Raw genomic sequence first — 16,001 nt, 5'->3', positions numbered from 1 at the left:
TTATGATGGGGAGTAGGGGGTTGAGGTTGATGAGCTGGAATGTTAATGGGTTGGGAGACAAGATTAAACGTGGGGTGGCGTTGCAATTCCTGAAACGGCACTCTCCGGACGTGGTTTTACTTCAAGAAACCCACTTAGTTGGTAATACAGGTCATCCCATGAATAGAAAGGGATATCGTTTGGTGGCTAATGCTGGGTTCTCATCTGGGTCCCGGGGGGTTGGAATCCTCAGTAAGAATTCTCTTCCGTTCGAGGTGGAGTCAACGGTCCTCGATGAGAGAGGGCCCTATGAGGCTGCATCGGGACGGTGGGAGGGTCGCACAATTTCCCTGGTGTCTGTTTATGTTCCTCCTGGCCTGCAGTCTACTACCTTTGCTGACCTGGGACGGGTTCTACTCGATCTCCCTGGGGGGTTTCTGATACTGGGTGGCGATTTTAATGCAGTGGTATCTGGTGTGTTGGATAGGCATCCACCTAGAGATCTCGAGGGGGGGGGGGCTCATTGCTGGCTGGCTGCCTGACTTCATTGACACGATGGGAATGGTAGACTGCTGGAGGTTCCTCCACACTACTCAGCAACAGTATACTTTTCTTTCGGGCGCCCATGGTAGTCTCTCCAGGATAGATTATGTGTTAGTGCCGGCTGCACAGGCATCCTATGTTGCGGAGGTCAGACATATGGCTCAGGGTATTTCCGATCACTCTCCGCTTTGGTTTTGGTTTGAACTGGCACCGGGCTCTGAGGGAAGGATAGCTCCTATTAACCCTTGGTATCTTCGTAATCCCAAGACTCGCACTGCACCTGTAAAGGCATTGGAATATTATTTCCGGGAAAATGAGGGTTCTGTTTCTTCCTCGATATCGCTGTGGGAGGTTTTCAAGAAAGTACTTAGGGGTCAAGCTCTCTCTTTAATTGCTGGTGTTAAAAAACAGAAGGAAGAGGACGTGGTGAGGATAGAGACGGAGATAGCTGATTTGGAATTGGAATTGGAGCAAGAGATTACCCGCTCTAAATGGCATGTCCTGCAATTGAAGCAGCTGGAATATAGAATGTTGGTAACGGATGGTGCGAAGGCCCTTAGTCGGGAACAACAGGGGCGTCTTATGACGTTGGGGACAAGGCTGGCAAATTAATTGCATGGTTGGACAGGAAAGACAGAGCTGGTCGTGTTGTACCAGAAATTGAGACAGAGAGTGGGGTTCTGGTCACCGACCCGCAGGAGATATTGGCATGCTTCGCTGATCACTTTCGCTCTGCGTACTCTTCCGTGTCGGATAGAATGGAGGAGGACTCATGCTTGCTGTTGCGAGATATTGCGCTCCTGTGCCTGTCTGAGGCAGGCCGGGACCTTATGGATGGTAAGATCACTGCAGATGAGGTAGCGTTAGCAATGCGCTCCCTGTACTCTGGTAAGGCGATGGGTCCCAACGGTCTCCCGATTGAGCTGTACACGCTTCTCCCGGATAGGATTGCTCCGAATTTGAGAGACATGTTCCTGGAATCCCGGGATTGTGGTTTCTTCCCCGAGATCAGAGATTGGCATCGATTGTGGTAATTCATAAGGAAGGGAAACCGAGGAATAGGTGTGCTTCGTATATGCCGATCTCATTGTTAAATTCTGAACCTAAGATTCTTGCTAAGTTGTTGGCTAATAGACTAATCAAGGTTATTAGCGATCTGGTTCACCCGGATCAATCTGGCTTTATCCCGCACCGGAATTCGGCGTTGAACCTTAGACGCCTGCACGAGGCTCTTGCGAGGGCCTTGACGCTGCGTGAACCGGCCATTTTGGCGTCATTAGATGCCACGATGGCATTTGATACGATTGATGCATCTGTGGGCGGTGCTGGCTAAATTTGGTTTCGGTTCGGATTTCATTAGCTGGGTGCGTCTTCTTTATGCAGACCCTCTTGCCAGATAGTGGTTAATGGTCGTGTCTCGGAGCCATTTTGTCTCGGGCGGGGTACTCGCCAGGGTTGCCCGCTGTCTCCTTTTTTATCCGCGCTGGCCCTCGAGCCTCTCGCGGCTTGGATCCATTGGGAGCCCTTGATGAAGGGTATTAATTGGTCTCCGCAGTTTGAAGATCGTATTTCATTATATGCAGACGACATCTAGCTGTATTTGACCTCCCCCAGGAAATCTTTGATAGTACTCTGTGATGTTCTGCCCTCCTTCGGTAGAAACTCTGGCTTGGTCATTAACTGGGCGAAATCCTATCTGTACGTTCTTAGTGGCGAGATACCGATCCTACCGCGTAACTGTCTTATCCAAATAGCACAAGAGGGGTTCAAGTATCTCGGAATTTATGTTTCGATGGACCCCATGGTTCGATACGAAAGGAACCTTCTCCCTCCTTTGACTCGGCTAAAGCGAGATGTTGCGGGCTGGCGGAAACTCCCGTTGTTGACGCTTGGGCGGGCGGCCCTTTTCAAAATTATGTCGCTCCCTCGTTTTCTGTAAGCCCTTCAGAACACGCTTGATATCGTCCCAGCTAGTTACTTTCGTGTGGTGGAGGGTCTACAAAGGAAACTGTTGTGGGATGGAAGACCGCGGATTGCGCTGGCTAAATTAACGCTACCTTGGTATGATGGGGGCATCGCTCTCCCTGATATTAAGAGATATTATTGGGCTTTCCAGTTGGGAGCCATTAATCACAGTATGTACCGCCCTGAGTTAAACCCTGGTTTCGCCATGGATAAGTGGCTACTTCCTGGGGGCAATTATTATAGAGCGTTGTACACTAAATCTGTGGTGAAGACTTTGATGAGGCCAACCAAAACGGCTGTGCGGATCTGGCGCGACGCTACCAGTTCGTTAGGGTGGAAGGACCGTCTGACTTTGGCTACCCCGCTTTTCAGCTCTGATAAGTTTGGTAAACTGTGGAACACTAAAGGGTTCGACAAGTGGGATCTCATTGGCATCTCCAAGGTGGGAGACCTATGGGTGAAGGGAGAGGTGAAATTGTTTGAGGCCTTGCAGACCGAGTTTGAAATGGGAGGGACAGAATACTTCCGTTATGCTCAGGTCCGGCATGCGCTAATGTCTGTTTTCCCGGAGGGGGAGGTGCCAACGGAGTCTACCCCGTTAGAGGATCCCATCTTGGATGGCCATATGCCTGATAGTACCATTTCCCTGGTGTACAAGAAACTGATCAATCACAGGGGGGACCTTCTATCGCAACTGCGTGATCAGTGGACCCATGACGGCCTTGAGCTTGACGAAGAAGACTGGCAGTCTGCAATATCCTCACCGAAGGAGGTTGCGATTCCAGCACGACTGAGACTAATCCAGCTCAAAATACTACATAGGGTCTATGTCACGGGTCCCCGTCTGGTCAGGATGGGTTTTTCTGAGGAGGGTCTGTGTCAGCGGGGTTGCGGTCAGTTGGGAACGTTCCTCCATATTATCTGGGAATGTCGGGAAGTGTTTGACTATTGGAGTAGGGTCCATGAGGTGATGCAAGAGGTTACGGGTGTGGCTCTCTTACCATAGGCCAGACGCTGTTTGTTGAATGTTTGTGAGCCCACTGATCATAATGTGGCACAGACTCAATGGGTGACTCTGAGGGCCATGATTGCCAAACGGAACATTGCACAGTTGTGGGGGTACCAGAGGCCTCCCACTTTTGAGCTGTGGGTAGAAAACATGGATTGGTGCATGTTCCGGGAGAAAACGGTGTACTTGGCCCGGGGTCGCCCCTGGAAATGGCATTAAGTGTGGGGTCCTTGGAATCGATATAGAGGGGACATATGCACCTGTGGCTGCGGTCCTTGATGTCCCGCTTTCCCCCGACCCCTTATTGTTACTGATAATTTTCGTAGTATTTCTGTGTTCTCTTCTCCTCCCCCCTTCCCTTGTCAATACATTGTTTATTGTAATGTCTGATGATATGATGCTCAGCCCTCGTGGAGTCCTTACATTCCTATGTTTTGTACAAGCCTTGCTTTGTTTTTTCAATAAAAAGAAATATAAAAAAAGAATAATCCACACTCTATCATTCAAAAGCCGTTCAATTATTCTCAATCAACTATTAAACCAGGACCCAAAAATCAATTATAAAGAATTTATAGTATGCATCAAAAGCACATTTATTTAAAGAACAATTTTGATCATGTAAAACACAATAATTTTTCAAAAGTTGAAAACAATCCAATAATTGATCTCACATGCATGAAATTTGAAGTTCATTAAACATAAAAACAAGAGACAATACAAGTGACAACGTTTAAATCATCACAACTAAGTTAATTTGATTGAATCAATGTTGTCAAAGTCTGTAGATTCTTTTGTGGCTAGACTTCAAGGTTCCTCGAATTTAACAGAAAAAACAGAAGCATCAACACGTTTCGGTGGGCAATATTTTTGTAAGCCACCTTCTTCAGGACTCTCAAACTTAATGTCTCTCTCAATGATAAAATAATTTAGTGCATGCCTTACAATAACACTGTTCCATACGGTGGTTGAGGTATCAAATACGTTTCCTTCCGTAGTCTGTTCTGGTATGGGAGCAAAGGTTTCTTTGCTCCCATACCAGAACGGACGGTATTCCACGTCGGAAAAAGGATTTTAAGGAGCCCCGTTAAATATACCTAAAAACAATACTGATGGAAGCTGTTTGAAACAAGTGGAGGACTCATCAGTCTCCATTTTGACAATATTTTTTATCTGGAAGTGTTTTTGTTTCTGTGGGGTTATATTCTATATCGGTCCCCCAGACCCCTTGGTGAATCCCTGGAGCGCATACGTCTGGAGTATATTGCCCTGACTCTTGGAGAATTATCGATTGACAGTGTCCAAGTGTCAGGATGTGAGAGAGGGTCACACACTACAGAGGGAAACATATTTGATACCTCTAATACCAGATGGAACAGTGTTATTATAAGGCATACACTAAATTATTTTATCGCTGAGAGAGACATTAAGATTGAGAGTCCTGAAGAAGGTGGCTTAAATATATATCACCCACAGAAACGCGTCAATGCTTCTGTTTTTTGCTGTCATACTCAAGGAACCTTGAAGTCTAGCCACAAAAGAATCGACAGACTTTAACAACATTGATTCAATCGAATTAACTTGGTTATGATGATTTAAAGTTGTCACTTGTATTGTCTCTCGTTTTTATGTTTATTGAACTTCAAATTTCATGCATTTGAGATCAATTATTGGATTTTTTAACATTGGAAACATTATTGTGTTTATGAATTGTGTTTTACATGATTAAAAAATTGTTTTTTAAATAAATGTGCTTTTGATACATACTATAAATTCTTTATACTTGATTTTTGGGTCATGGTTTAATAGTTGACTGAGGATATGTGAACGCCTTTCGAATGATTGAGTGTGGATTATTCTTGATGTCGTGATCCAGGAGAAAATGTCTTTGATACATTTATTGTATATGGTTCCCTGTGTCTTGGATATTGGGGCCACTCTCTCTGTTTAAAAACCCCAAAATGCCAGGGAAAAGTGTTGTAACATTCTGAAATCTAGTGGTGGCTGCCAAGACCCAGGCGTGAAAGGCAGTGGTACTTTCAAAGGGGCAGTATGGTCATTTGTTCCCAGGAGAGATGTACCAATGACAGAAAAATCCATGCGACACTGTTGGACATAAAATGGAGACGCTAAATGGGAGATTGCCCTAATGCCATCACCTGCATTCAATGGAGTAACAGGGAGATTCATGGTGGTGTTGAAACTGCATGCTATGGTTGCTGTTGTGACTGCCAGATCCTATGGTGCTTATCTGGTAAAAGATTTTGTTAAGTGGTGTTTAAGGTTAAGATGGAAAGCATGGTTTAGGAACACCAATACAGAGCTGGCTTTTCTACACAGGTTCAGGAGCATTGAGGTCTTAGCCTGCACATCACTTGGGAAGATATTTCCTACTTGTCATTCTTGCAGAGATAATATAAGCGAGTTAGTCAGTAAACTGGCATTATAATGAAAATGGAGAGCGATGGGACAGTTTCTCTAGATAATCTTCAAACAATTCCAGATATGGGCAGAGAGGCAGATTACAGCAATGTGGAAGCAACCACATGATTTAATGTGAAGCCTTTTCATGTATCCTGTTTCCCAGAAGAGCCAGTATGTTTCTACGTTTCTATGGTGATCACTTGTGATAATGCTGTACAGATAATGGTCACATTTTTCTACGAACTGCTCACTTACGTTGCAGATGGATTAGTTACTTACCTGTAATGCTAGTTCTCTTCCAGGGGTATACTCATTAAAGTCATAAGCACTGAATTATCTACGCCCATGAGCGGGAACCCGGAACACATAAACAAAATACATATATATGTGTAAATATACCAAAAAGTACATAGTACTAAACTAATTATACACATATACATGTATAATAACCATAAAATGCAGCCTAATATATATACATAGGCTAATAAAGCCAAACTTACACACGTTCTGAAGCATGAAAAAAATGCTGTATATAAATGCAATAAACAGGCATGAGCCTAAAATGCATTTCATAACCATGAAAACCTTTTATTTTCATCAAAGAACCTGTTGTACACAATTATTAGCCTAAAAAGGCTGCATATGAAAAAATATCTGTGTACAGAAAATCAGACTGGCACCCTGTCTTTAAGGCCCTAGAGAAGCTGCACACTTTGCCTTTAAGGTCTCCAGGAGAACTCTGTTCCCATCATGCCCCACAGGTGACAGTTAGGTCAGTTCTTTTGTACGGTACAGTAAACTTTAGCAGGAATCTGCACTTAAAAACTGCATAATACATATTGAAAAACCTCAATGCTACGGCTCGCCCGGGGAGGCGCAAGGGTGCTTATGACTTTAATGAGTATACCCCTGGAAGAGAACTAGGATTACAGGTAAGTAACTAATCCTTCTCTTCCAGGGGATACTCATTAATAGTCATAAGCACTGAATAGAGTAGCAAGCTCATACCCACCAGAAGCGGGCGAACAAATAAGTGCATAGGAACACTTTTAAACCATAGTGTTCAGCTGGAATTAGCAAACAAATTTCTGAGGGATGCTTGTCTTACTTGTGCATCAACCTGCGCATCAGAATCTAGACAGTATTGGCGTGTAAACGTATGTACTGAACGCCAAGTAGCTGCCTTACATATCTCTGACATAGCCACATTCCTAAGGAGAGCTGTGGTGGAAGCTTTCCCCCTCGTAGAATGTGCCCTAGGTCTACCTGATAAAGACTTGTGGGCTAGCTGATAAGCCAGTAGGATACATGACACTATCCACCTAGAAATGGACCTCTTGGAAGCTGCCAAACTAGTATTTGTAGGACCATATGTCACAAACAGACGGTCCGTGTGCCTCAAAGACCTTGTTCTGTCTAAGTAAAATTTCAAAACCCTTTTCAGATCTAACGAATGTAGAGCCCGTTCAGCTGGGCTCGAAGGGTTTGGGAAGAAAGTAGGCAATGTTATGGTTTGATTAATATGATAAGCATACACCACCCTAGGCAGGAAAGCAGGATGAGTTCTGAGCACCACTCTGTTTCCATGAAAAATAGTGTACGGTTCCTTGCAACACAGCGCCTGAATTTCGCTCACCCTACGAGCAGAAGTGATGGCCACCAGGAACGCTACTTTCCAAGATAAGTGTTGTAAAGACGCTTTATGTATGGGTTCACAGGGGGAACCCATTAACTTGGTCAACACCACATTAAGCTCCCAAGGTGGAGAAGGGGACCTGACTGGAGGATACACCTTCCATAAACCTTCCAAAAAATCCTTCACCACAGGCATCCGAAAGAAAGATATCTGTGTTGGCGATTTTCTATAAGCTGTTATTGCAGCAAGATGGACTTTGATGGAACTTAACTATAAACCAGATTCAGCAAGGTAAAGTAGGTATGGTAAGATCACCCGTTCTTGACTAGGGTCAAGACTCTTACTCGGACACCAAAGGTAAAAGCGTTTCCACTTAAAACCGTAAGATTGTCTTGTAGAAGGCCGCTTTGCCTCCTTAAGGATGTTCATACACTCCGGATTCAGCTGCAAGTGCCCATACTGGATGACTTCAGGAGCCATGCTGCCAAGCGCAGGGAGGGCAGATTGGGATGAAACACTCGCCCCTCCTGTTTGGACAGAAGATCCAGGCGACAAGGCAATCTCCTGTGTGGCATTATTGACAACTGGAGATCTGGGAACCACAACTGGCGTGGCCATTCTGGGCAAATCATTATCATTCTGGAATCGGTCTTGTACATATGGTTGATCACTGTCGGTATCAATGGTGTCGGTGGAAAAGCGTACAGCAAGTTGTGACACCAGTCTATCAAAAGGGCATTCCCTTGAGACCCTCTCTGGGAGAACCTGGACGCGAAGACGGGGCATTTTGTGTTTGCTGCGTCTGCGAACAGATAGATGTCTGGTGTTCCCCGAGCTTGGAAAATGCTCTGCGCGACGTCCTCGTTGAGAACCCAGTCATGCGCTTCGACGAAGTCTCTGCTGAGGTTGTCTGCCTGTGAGTTGAGACTTCCTGGCAGGTGCACCGCTGTTACGGACAGGTCTCGTGTTAGCAACCAATGCCAGATGGTCTGGGCTTCTATGGACAGAGTCCTGGACCTGGTACCCCCCTGCTTGTTTAAGTAATACATTGTGGTTGTATTGTCTGTTTGCACCAGGAGGGACCGAGTCAGTAGAGATGGAGCCAGGGACTTGAGAGCAAGATGGACCGCTCTGAGTTCAAGTAGATTGATGTGATATCCTTTCTCTAAGTCTGACCATAGCCCTTGTACCTGCAGAGGGCCCATATGCGCTCCCCAACCTTGGAGATAGGTTTCTGTGATCAGAATCTGCGTTGATGGGTCCTGATGGAAAGGAACTCCCTTCATCAAGTGTGTATTCTTCATCCACCACCGGATGGAATCTCTTGCAGACTGTTGGAGATGAATTTGATCCTCCCAGCATCCCGTCCTCTGATTCCACTGATCTTCCAGACACTGTTGTAGAGGACGCATATGCAAACGTGCGTTCGGAACGATGAAGATGCACGATGCCATGGACCCTAGGAGAGAGGACACTTGCCGAACTGTCGGATGTACAGCCTGAAGGAGAAGAATACACTTCGCCTTGATGGATAACCACCTCTCCTCCAAAGGACACACGTTTTCTTATTCCGTGTCCAGTTGAGCACCCAGGTAGTGGATCTTCTGGGTGGGGTTCATTATAGACTTCTTGTAATTGACTTGAAGACCCAACTTGCACATGAGGTGGAGGCATATCGATAGATGTTCTTCCAGTAGAGATGGGGATGAACTCTTCAGAAGCCAGCCGTCTAAGTACGGATATATGAAAATCCGTCTCTTTCGAAGATAAGCCGCAACTACCGCCATACATTTGGAAAATGTTCTGGGAGCTGATCTCAGGCCGAATGGAAGTACTGCGTACTGATAGTGATGAGCAGCTACTTGAAACCTGAGAAACTTGTGATGTTTTCTGGATACCGGAATATGAAAATAAGCATCCTTCAGATCGATGGAGCACATCCAATCCCCCTGATGTAACTGGGGGAAGATCTGATAAAGAGCCAGCATTTGAAACCTCTCCTTTAGAATGAATTTGTTCAACAGCCTCAAATCCAGAATGGGTCTGAACTCCGTAGTTGGGCCTTTTTTCTTTACGAGAAAAAATCGAGAGTACAGGCCTTGATATCTCTTCTGAGTTGGAACTAGTTCTATGGCCTTCTTCTTCAGAAGGATGTTCGCTTCCTGTTGTAAACGTTTTACATTCCACTGTAACATCTTTAGAGAATGCATGACAGGAGGGGGCTTCTTGAATCTCAAAAGGTACCCGCTCTGAATGATACCCATCACCGGTCTGTCCTTTGTGATCTGTTTCCACTCGTCCAGAAACCACACAATACTTCCTCCAACCGGAGTGGCACACGGTTGGGGAGGAAGCTTCCGTTCATTGTTTTTGAGGTTGTTTGGTAGCGGATGACTGCTGCCTATTTCCATTTCCACTGCCTCGCCCTGGTCGCCGCTGTTGGAATTGCGACCTCTGTTGATTCTGGCCTTGGTTTTGCGAGGACCAATTTGTCTGCTGACTCCTCTGCTGGAAAGATCTCTTGTCAAAGGGACGAAAATTACCCCAACGTTTAAATTCTTTCTTCTTCTCTAGACCTACGGCTGTTAGAGTGTCCAACTCCACTTTCATCTTGGACATCTCATCGTCAGCATGAGATCCAAAAAGAGTCGAACCATTGAACGGTAAATTCACTATTTTCCTCTGGGTCTCAGGCTTTAGCCCAGTAAGGCGCAACCAAGCTGAACGCCTAGCACAAATACCGTGCGCATAGCCATGCGCTGCTAGATCCGCCGAATCAGCAGCCGCGCTAATGCTCTGGTTAGCCACCAGTCCGCCTTCTTCCACAATCTCCAGGAAGTCCTTTTGATCTTCCTTAGGGAGTTTATCCGCAAAACGAGCCACCGAGTCCCATAGCAGACGATCATAGCGGCCCAGTAAGGCTGCAGCACTGGCCACTCTCATGACCGACCCAGAGGTGTTAGCCATTCTTCGCCCCAAGGAATCCATACTCTTGCTATCCTTTTCAGGTGAAGCAGAAGAGATAGATGCTGCCGAATGCGCTTTTCTGACTGCCGCCACAATAAGTGAATCTGGAGGTGGGTCAGAGCGCAAAAATAGTGGATCTTCTTCTGGAGCCTTGTACTTCTTTGCAATCCTAGAAGGACCTGAACCCAACGTGGCCGGAGTCAAGAATGTTCTAATTCCTGGTTCTATCAAACCGGGCACTAACGGCAGAAGAGGTCTGCCAGACGTCTTGTGATGAAGGGTTTCAAAGATGACTGACGATGTTATTTGGGGAACTGCCATCTTGATGTTGAACTTATTCGCCCTACGACATAGTACATCATTAAATGTGCTCAAATCATCTACGGGAGACACTCTGGAAGGTGGAGTAGATGATATAGTGGGAGAATAATCTCTATATGAAGACCTTGAAGAGGACCCAGATGACGTAGAAGATGGTGAAGGGGTTCTACGCCGTCTCTGAGGAGTTGCCAATCGCTGCCTCCTACGCTCCCTCGAACGCTCTCTCACTCGGGATTTCGAGCGTGATCTTCTATGTAGCTCTGACTGAGGGACCGGAGACCTCCTCCCCATCAGTCCTGCATCTGGACGCATCTTCTAATGTCTCAGGCTCTCCAGCCACCTCAGTGACATGTTAAGAGGCCGCTCTGCACGCTCAGGTGAAGCCTCAGGTGACACCTGCACAATATGCAGCCCTGCTGAAGACTTGGAGGCTCTGGAGACTACACTGTGCTCAGAGCTCAATGAGCCAGATGAAGTCCGTTGTCTGGGCACCAATTGTCTGTCATCTGACGCCTGCCCTGAGGTTGAGCCAGAATGCGCCACCACAGAAGAGTCCTGGTGCACTGTCTCTTGACCCGCCGCAGACCTGTGCTGACCCTGCGGTGAAGAAGCCACTAAAGGTTGTGGACTTATTTCTGACCTCGACAAAGACTTAAGTGAGATCCGAGAGGCTGGTCTTGATAGTCTCGAAACCGACCTTTCATCAGGTGGGGGAGACCTAGATTTTGAGACTCTAAGCTTCGAGCCCGAAGCATGTTTCGACGTCGACCTACATCGCGATGGAGACCTCGACCTTCTCTTTTTTGGTCTCGACGTCGAATTCTGCGACGCCGATCTTCCTTCGCCTCTCGAGGTCGAGCTTTTTCTCGACGACGACTTACGTCTCTCCTTCGACCGTCGTCTCCCCTTCGACGTCGACCGATGACTCTCTCTCGACGTCGACACTGGATCCTTCGACGTCGACACACGATCCTTCGAAGTCTGACGCCTCTCTTCCCTCGACGTCGATCTCCTATGATCCTTCGACGTCGAACCTTGCACCACCGACGTCGTCCTTACTGCAATCGACACCAGATGTCTTCACGTCGAAAGAGATTTCGACGCGACTGTCGAGACGCTGAACCTTGCCTCACCGGTGACGTCCTTGACGTCGATGGAGCCCTCTTCGACGCCGACAAGACTGACGGTGATCTGGATCTCGACGTCGAGCGCACCTTTTTTGACGGCGACGCTCCCTGGAGTCGATGTGTGTGTGCTTGCAGGTGAGAGCATGCTTATTTGCAAGAGAGCATCTGTATGAGTGAGCATGTGTGTTTGAATTGGAAAACGTTTGTGAGGGAAACAGAATGAGTGTTAATAACAGGTAAAGAGTGACACTGTACGATACTGAGGCCAATATTTACTATTTTTTGACACAAGGCAATTCTGCACAAAGGGGATAGAAAAAAAAGATATATCTACCAAGATATGGTGCATTTTTTTATTTTGCGGTGTGCTGGTAAACTTTTGGCAGCCATAAACCAATGCACACACCCTTGCGCCATAGTGCAAAGGTGAATGCATTCACCTAAGCATAGGTTTTGTACTGGAAGGGATCCCTTTCTTACACAAACTAAGCTGTAAGGCTTTTTGAACTTCGAATGTGTGATGTACAATGAAGCATATATGCAAAATTGGAAAAACAAGGAGCAATGAAAACCTTTATCCTCATTACACTGCCTGCCTCTAGAAGGCATAAGATTTTGGCACACATTCCTATGTACCAATGCTTGAAGATAAGGATTTGCATCTAAACCTAGGGGTGGATGCATGGGAACGCTCATGCACCACCCATGGAACTCCCCTTGAAGCAAAGTAATACAATGTAGCGCACATTGCAACTTTGCGTTACTTTGGAATACTATCTAATGCAAATCCTGAATCAGGTTGGATAGTATATCCCACGCTAACAGTTTGCACCAGCTTTTCACCTAAATCTTTTCAAATTCTTCTTGCGGAAGAAAAACCCCCCTAGAAGAGGTTAGGCTTGCTTGCTTGCTCAATATAAAGGGCAAGTATTATGCCTCATAACTTCAAAGATTAGGTCAGCACCATAATATTGGTGGTATCTAAAATACACAATTTTACCGCGTTATACTGTTATACTAACCATGGAGTTATTATGGAAATTCGGTGATTTTCTAATCATGTGAAAGGTCTTACTGGAAATAAATCAAGGACAAGGGTCATATGATGTCACTTTCACTGATGCCTTTAAGTTGAAAGTGTACGTGTTGTCACTTCTGCCACCCCTGGCATTTTGGTGAATCGACAACCGTAAATATATATCATTCATTGTATTTTTGTCTAGCTTTGCATGCATGTGGTTTTTAACCTGTAGTTCAGTAACTTACTGCAACAATCATTCTCTAAACTAGTACTTACCCGTTTATCAATATCGTTGTGCTGGAGCTGTACAAAGCGAGCACTAATAGCAGCAATATAACTTTGCTGATTGGAGAAAGCCACTCTGCCTGCCCCCTTTGGGTACTTCAGTTCAGGGTCTGTGTCAATGCCAGCATAGCAAACGCCTCCGTACAAGCGATCCATGATCATCGCAAGTTCAACTGCAAGAAAGCATTACATGAATCTGTGAAGCATTACATAAATCTGTGATGCATTATACGCCATTACTTCTTTCACAACAACTCCATAAAAGAAATACAGGTAGTCAGACTTTCTAAAATGACACACAATGCAGGAACATAAAGGATTCCACCTGACAAATATTATGATAGACTTTGAAAACAAACCTACATTTCTAGAACTTCAAAGAAACATGCTAGCCATCAAGAAATAAAAAAGCTTCGGGATAGGCTGGAAGGGATGACATGACACAAGTTCATTATTACTAATGCATTCCATTGATTTTTTTAAACCGGTCATTAGAAAACTATACACTAAGAAAGGATATCCAGCACATTGATGTACAAGATCCAGATGATGCAAGAAGGTTAGTAAGTAATAATGAACCACAACTTTCCCCATCCACTCTGACCATGCTACCTTTTTAAAAAAAAATTCTTTAATGATTCTATCATTAATCAAACAAATATCAGGCACACAATACACATAACTTGTATTCGGTTCTTTGACTTTATAACAACGTCCTTCTGTACTTTCACTTTTCTAGGAAGTGTCTGAGTGCAACAAATTTCTAATTTGCATCCCAAGTCCAAATGAGAGATCCAGAAACCCCATATTTTGTCGTGCTTGTGGGGGCAGCCACATGGCTGGTATAGTCCTCTTTCTATCACTGTGCATCTGACCACCCCACCCAGCTATTCCTTCATCAGTGGAGCCCTTGAAAGCAGCCAATTAATAGTTAACAATTTCCTATTTTGCCACCAAGTAACCCAACCCAGTTGTGCACTGCCCCACTTGAGCATCATGCCGCCTCCATTATTCCCTACAGGACGAGTTTTGATGACTTTTCAATGGGGATGTGTAGGCCCTTAAGCAATATGTGTATGATTCTAGACCTGTATTATTGGATCACTGGCATGATCATGTGATATGAATAAAATCTCAATTTTTCAGCTTACACCTTAAACAGTTTGGTGATGCAATCTCCTCAATTTTCTGGAGCTGTTGTGGTGTGTAGTAAACTTTGCAAGCATACCGATACTGGAAATTTAAGTTTAACTAGGACTGCGAGTAGATGGGCTGCCATTCTTTTCTGGTTTCAGTCACTTTCATCACATTATCCGTCCCCCAGACTTCTTGAACTCTTAATAGACTGTCTGGGGTATAATTTGCCAGGCATCTATACAACTGAGATCAGATTCCCCCTCCCCAGGGGGAAAATGGTCCGTTTTGTGTCTTATAGGGGATACTGCATCACTTCACTTAGGGACTCTTTGTAATCTCCTAAAGCATGTCACACTTGTAAGTATTTACAGAATTGGGATTTGTAGAGCTAATATTCTTCTGAAAGTTCTTGAAAGGATTTTATAGAGGCAGTCTTCCAGATGTCCCTCACTCTGGATATGCCAGTGTAATCCAAATCTGAGACCCACTCACTTTGGCATGTCCTATCAATCTGATTACTTTTTGCCAACAGTCTAACAGCACTTTAGTTGCCTGGAGTAAAGTGGTTGGTATGAGGCCAACAAAGTGTGTTAAACACCACTAAGTTCTGAAGTGCAATCCACATTGCCGGGCTATCCCTATTCCCACGTAGCCAGACATTGAGAACAGTCAGTTTAACTTCACAATAATATAATTGTACAACCGCCATCCTGAGGTCTCTGGGTGAATTATGTGCCTACAGGAAAGCAGGATGGGCGAAGGGATAATATAATGATATGCCTCAAGGGCTCATAGCAGCCTAGAAACTAAGACCTTTTTAAAGAGGGCTACTCTGTCTAGCAGCGAGTTTCAGTGCAAAAGTTTGGCACAGACTTTAGGGAGCACCGTGGCCAGGTTCAGCTCCCCTATCAGTTATGGATCAGCTTCCATGTGTATAGTGATGTTTCTGAAACGATCTTGCACAATTAGAAGGCAAGACTGCTAGTTGTGTTCAGTGGTACCTCCACTCAGAGGGCATATTAGAGATGAGCCCCAGCTAACAACTAGGCTGGATATTATACTGAACCTAAATAGTATTCCCATCAATCATGGGTCTGACCACTTAGACTATCTGATAAACAGGAGAAGGTTGTCCACATAGAACAATATGTGGTCGTCCCTGCCCCGTCCCCAATCAAAACCCTCAATCATGCCATCCTTCCGAACCCAGCCTGCTAGTTGTTCAATAACAAGTATAAATAGCAAAGTAGCAGGAGGACACCCCTGGCACATGACCCTCCTAATATGGAGTGGGGGGGTGATACAACACACCATTCACACAAACCTGCACAACTGGCTTAGTATATAGAAGCTGAACATGTTTTATAAAGTTGTCCCATAATTTTTATCACTTCAGCACCCAAAACAAGTAGGACCAGTTTAAGGTATTGATGGCTTTCTTAGAGTCATTAAGGAGACAGTGGCCTCCGATCTCCAGAGTGACTTTTCTCGTCCAATGGTGAGCTGTGCTCTTGTCAAGTTGTCTCATTCCCAGCTATTTTGATCCATTCAGACCAACAATGTGATGACAGTCATTGATCGATTGCTCAG

The 16,001-nt window shown here is 45.2% G+C and overlaps 1 protein-coding gene across 9 annotated transcripts in view; it reads right to left on the bottom strand.

Moving 5' to 3' along the window:
• Nucleotides 1-16,001, bottom strand: part of CPEB3 (cytoplasmic polyadenylation element binding protein 3) — a 1,233,156-nt gene that overhangs the window by 35,727 nt on the left and 1,181,428 nt on the right. For all 9 annotated transcript variants that reach the window (XM_086922496.1, XM_086922503.1, XM_086922495.1 and 6 more), the window contains one exon: nt 13,266-13,447. In XM_086922496.1, the coding sequence (XP_086778622.1) occupies nt 13,266-13,447 (182 nt within the window). The remainder of the gene's footprint in view (nt 1-13,265; nt 13,448-16,001) is intronic.

Source organism: Lissotriton vulgaris, chromosome 5 (assembly GCF_964263255.1).
Source record: "Lissotriton vulgaris chromosome 5, aLisVul1.2, whole genome shotgun sequence".
Lineage (NCBI taxonomy): Eukaryota > Metazoa > Chordata > Amphibia > Caudata > Salamandridae > Lissotriton > Lissotriton vulgaris.
Note: the sequence above shows the minus strand (reverse complement) of the source record. Positions and strands in the feature narration are given on the sequence as shown.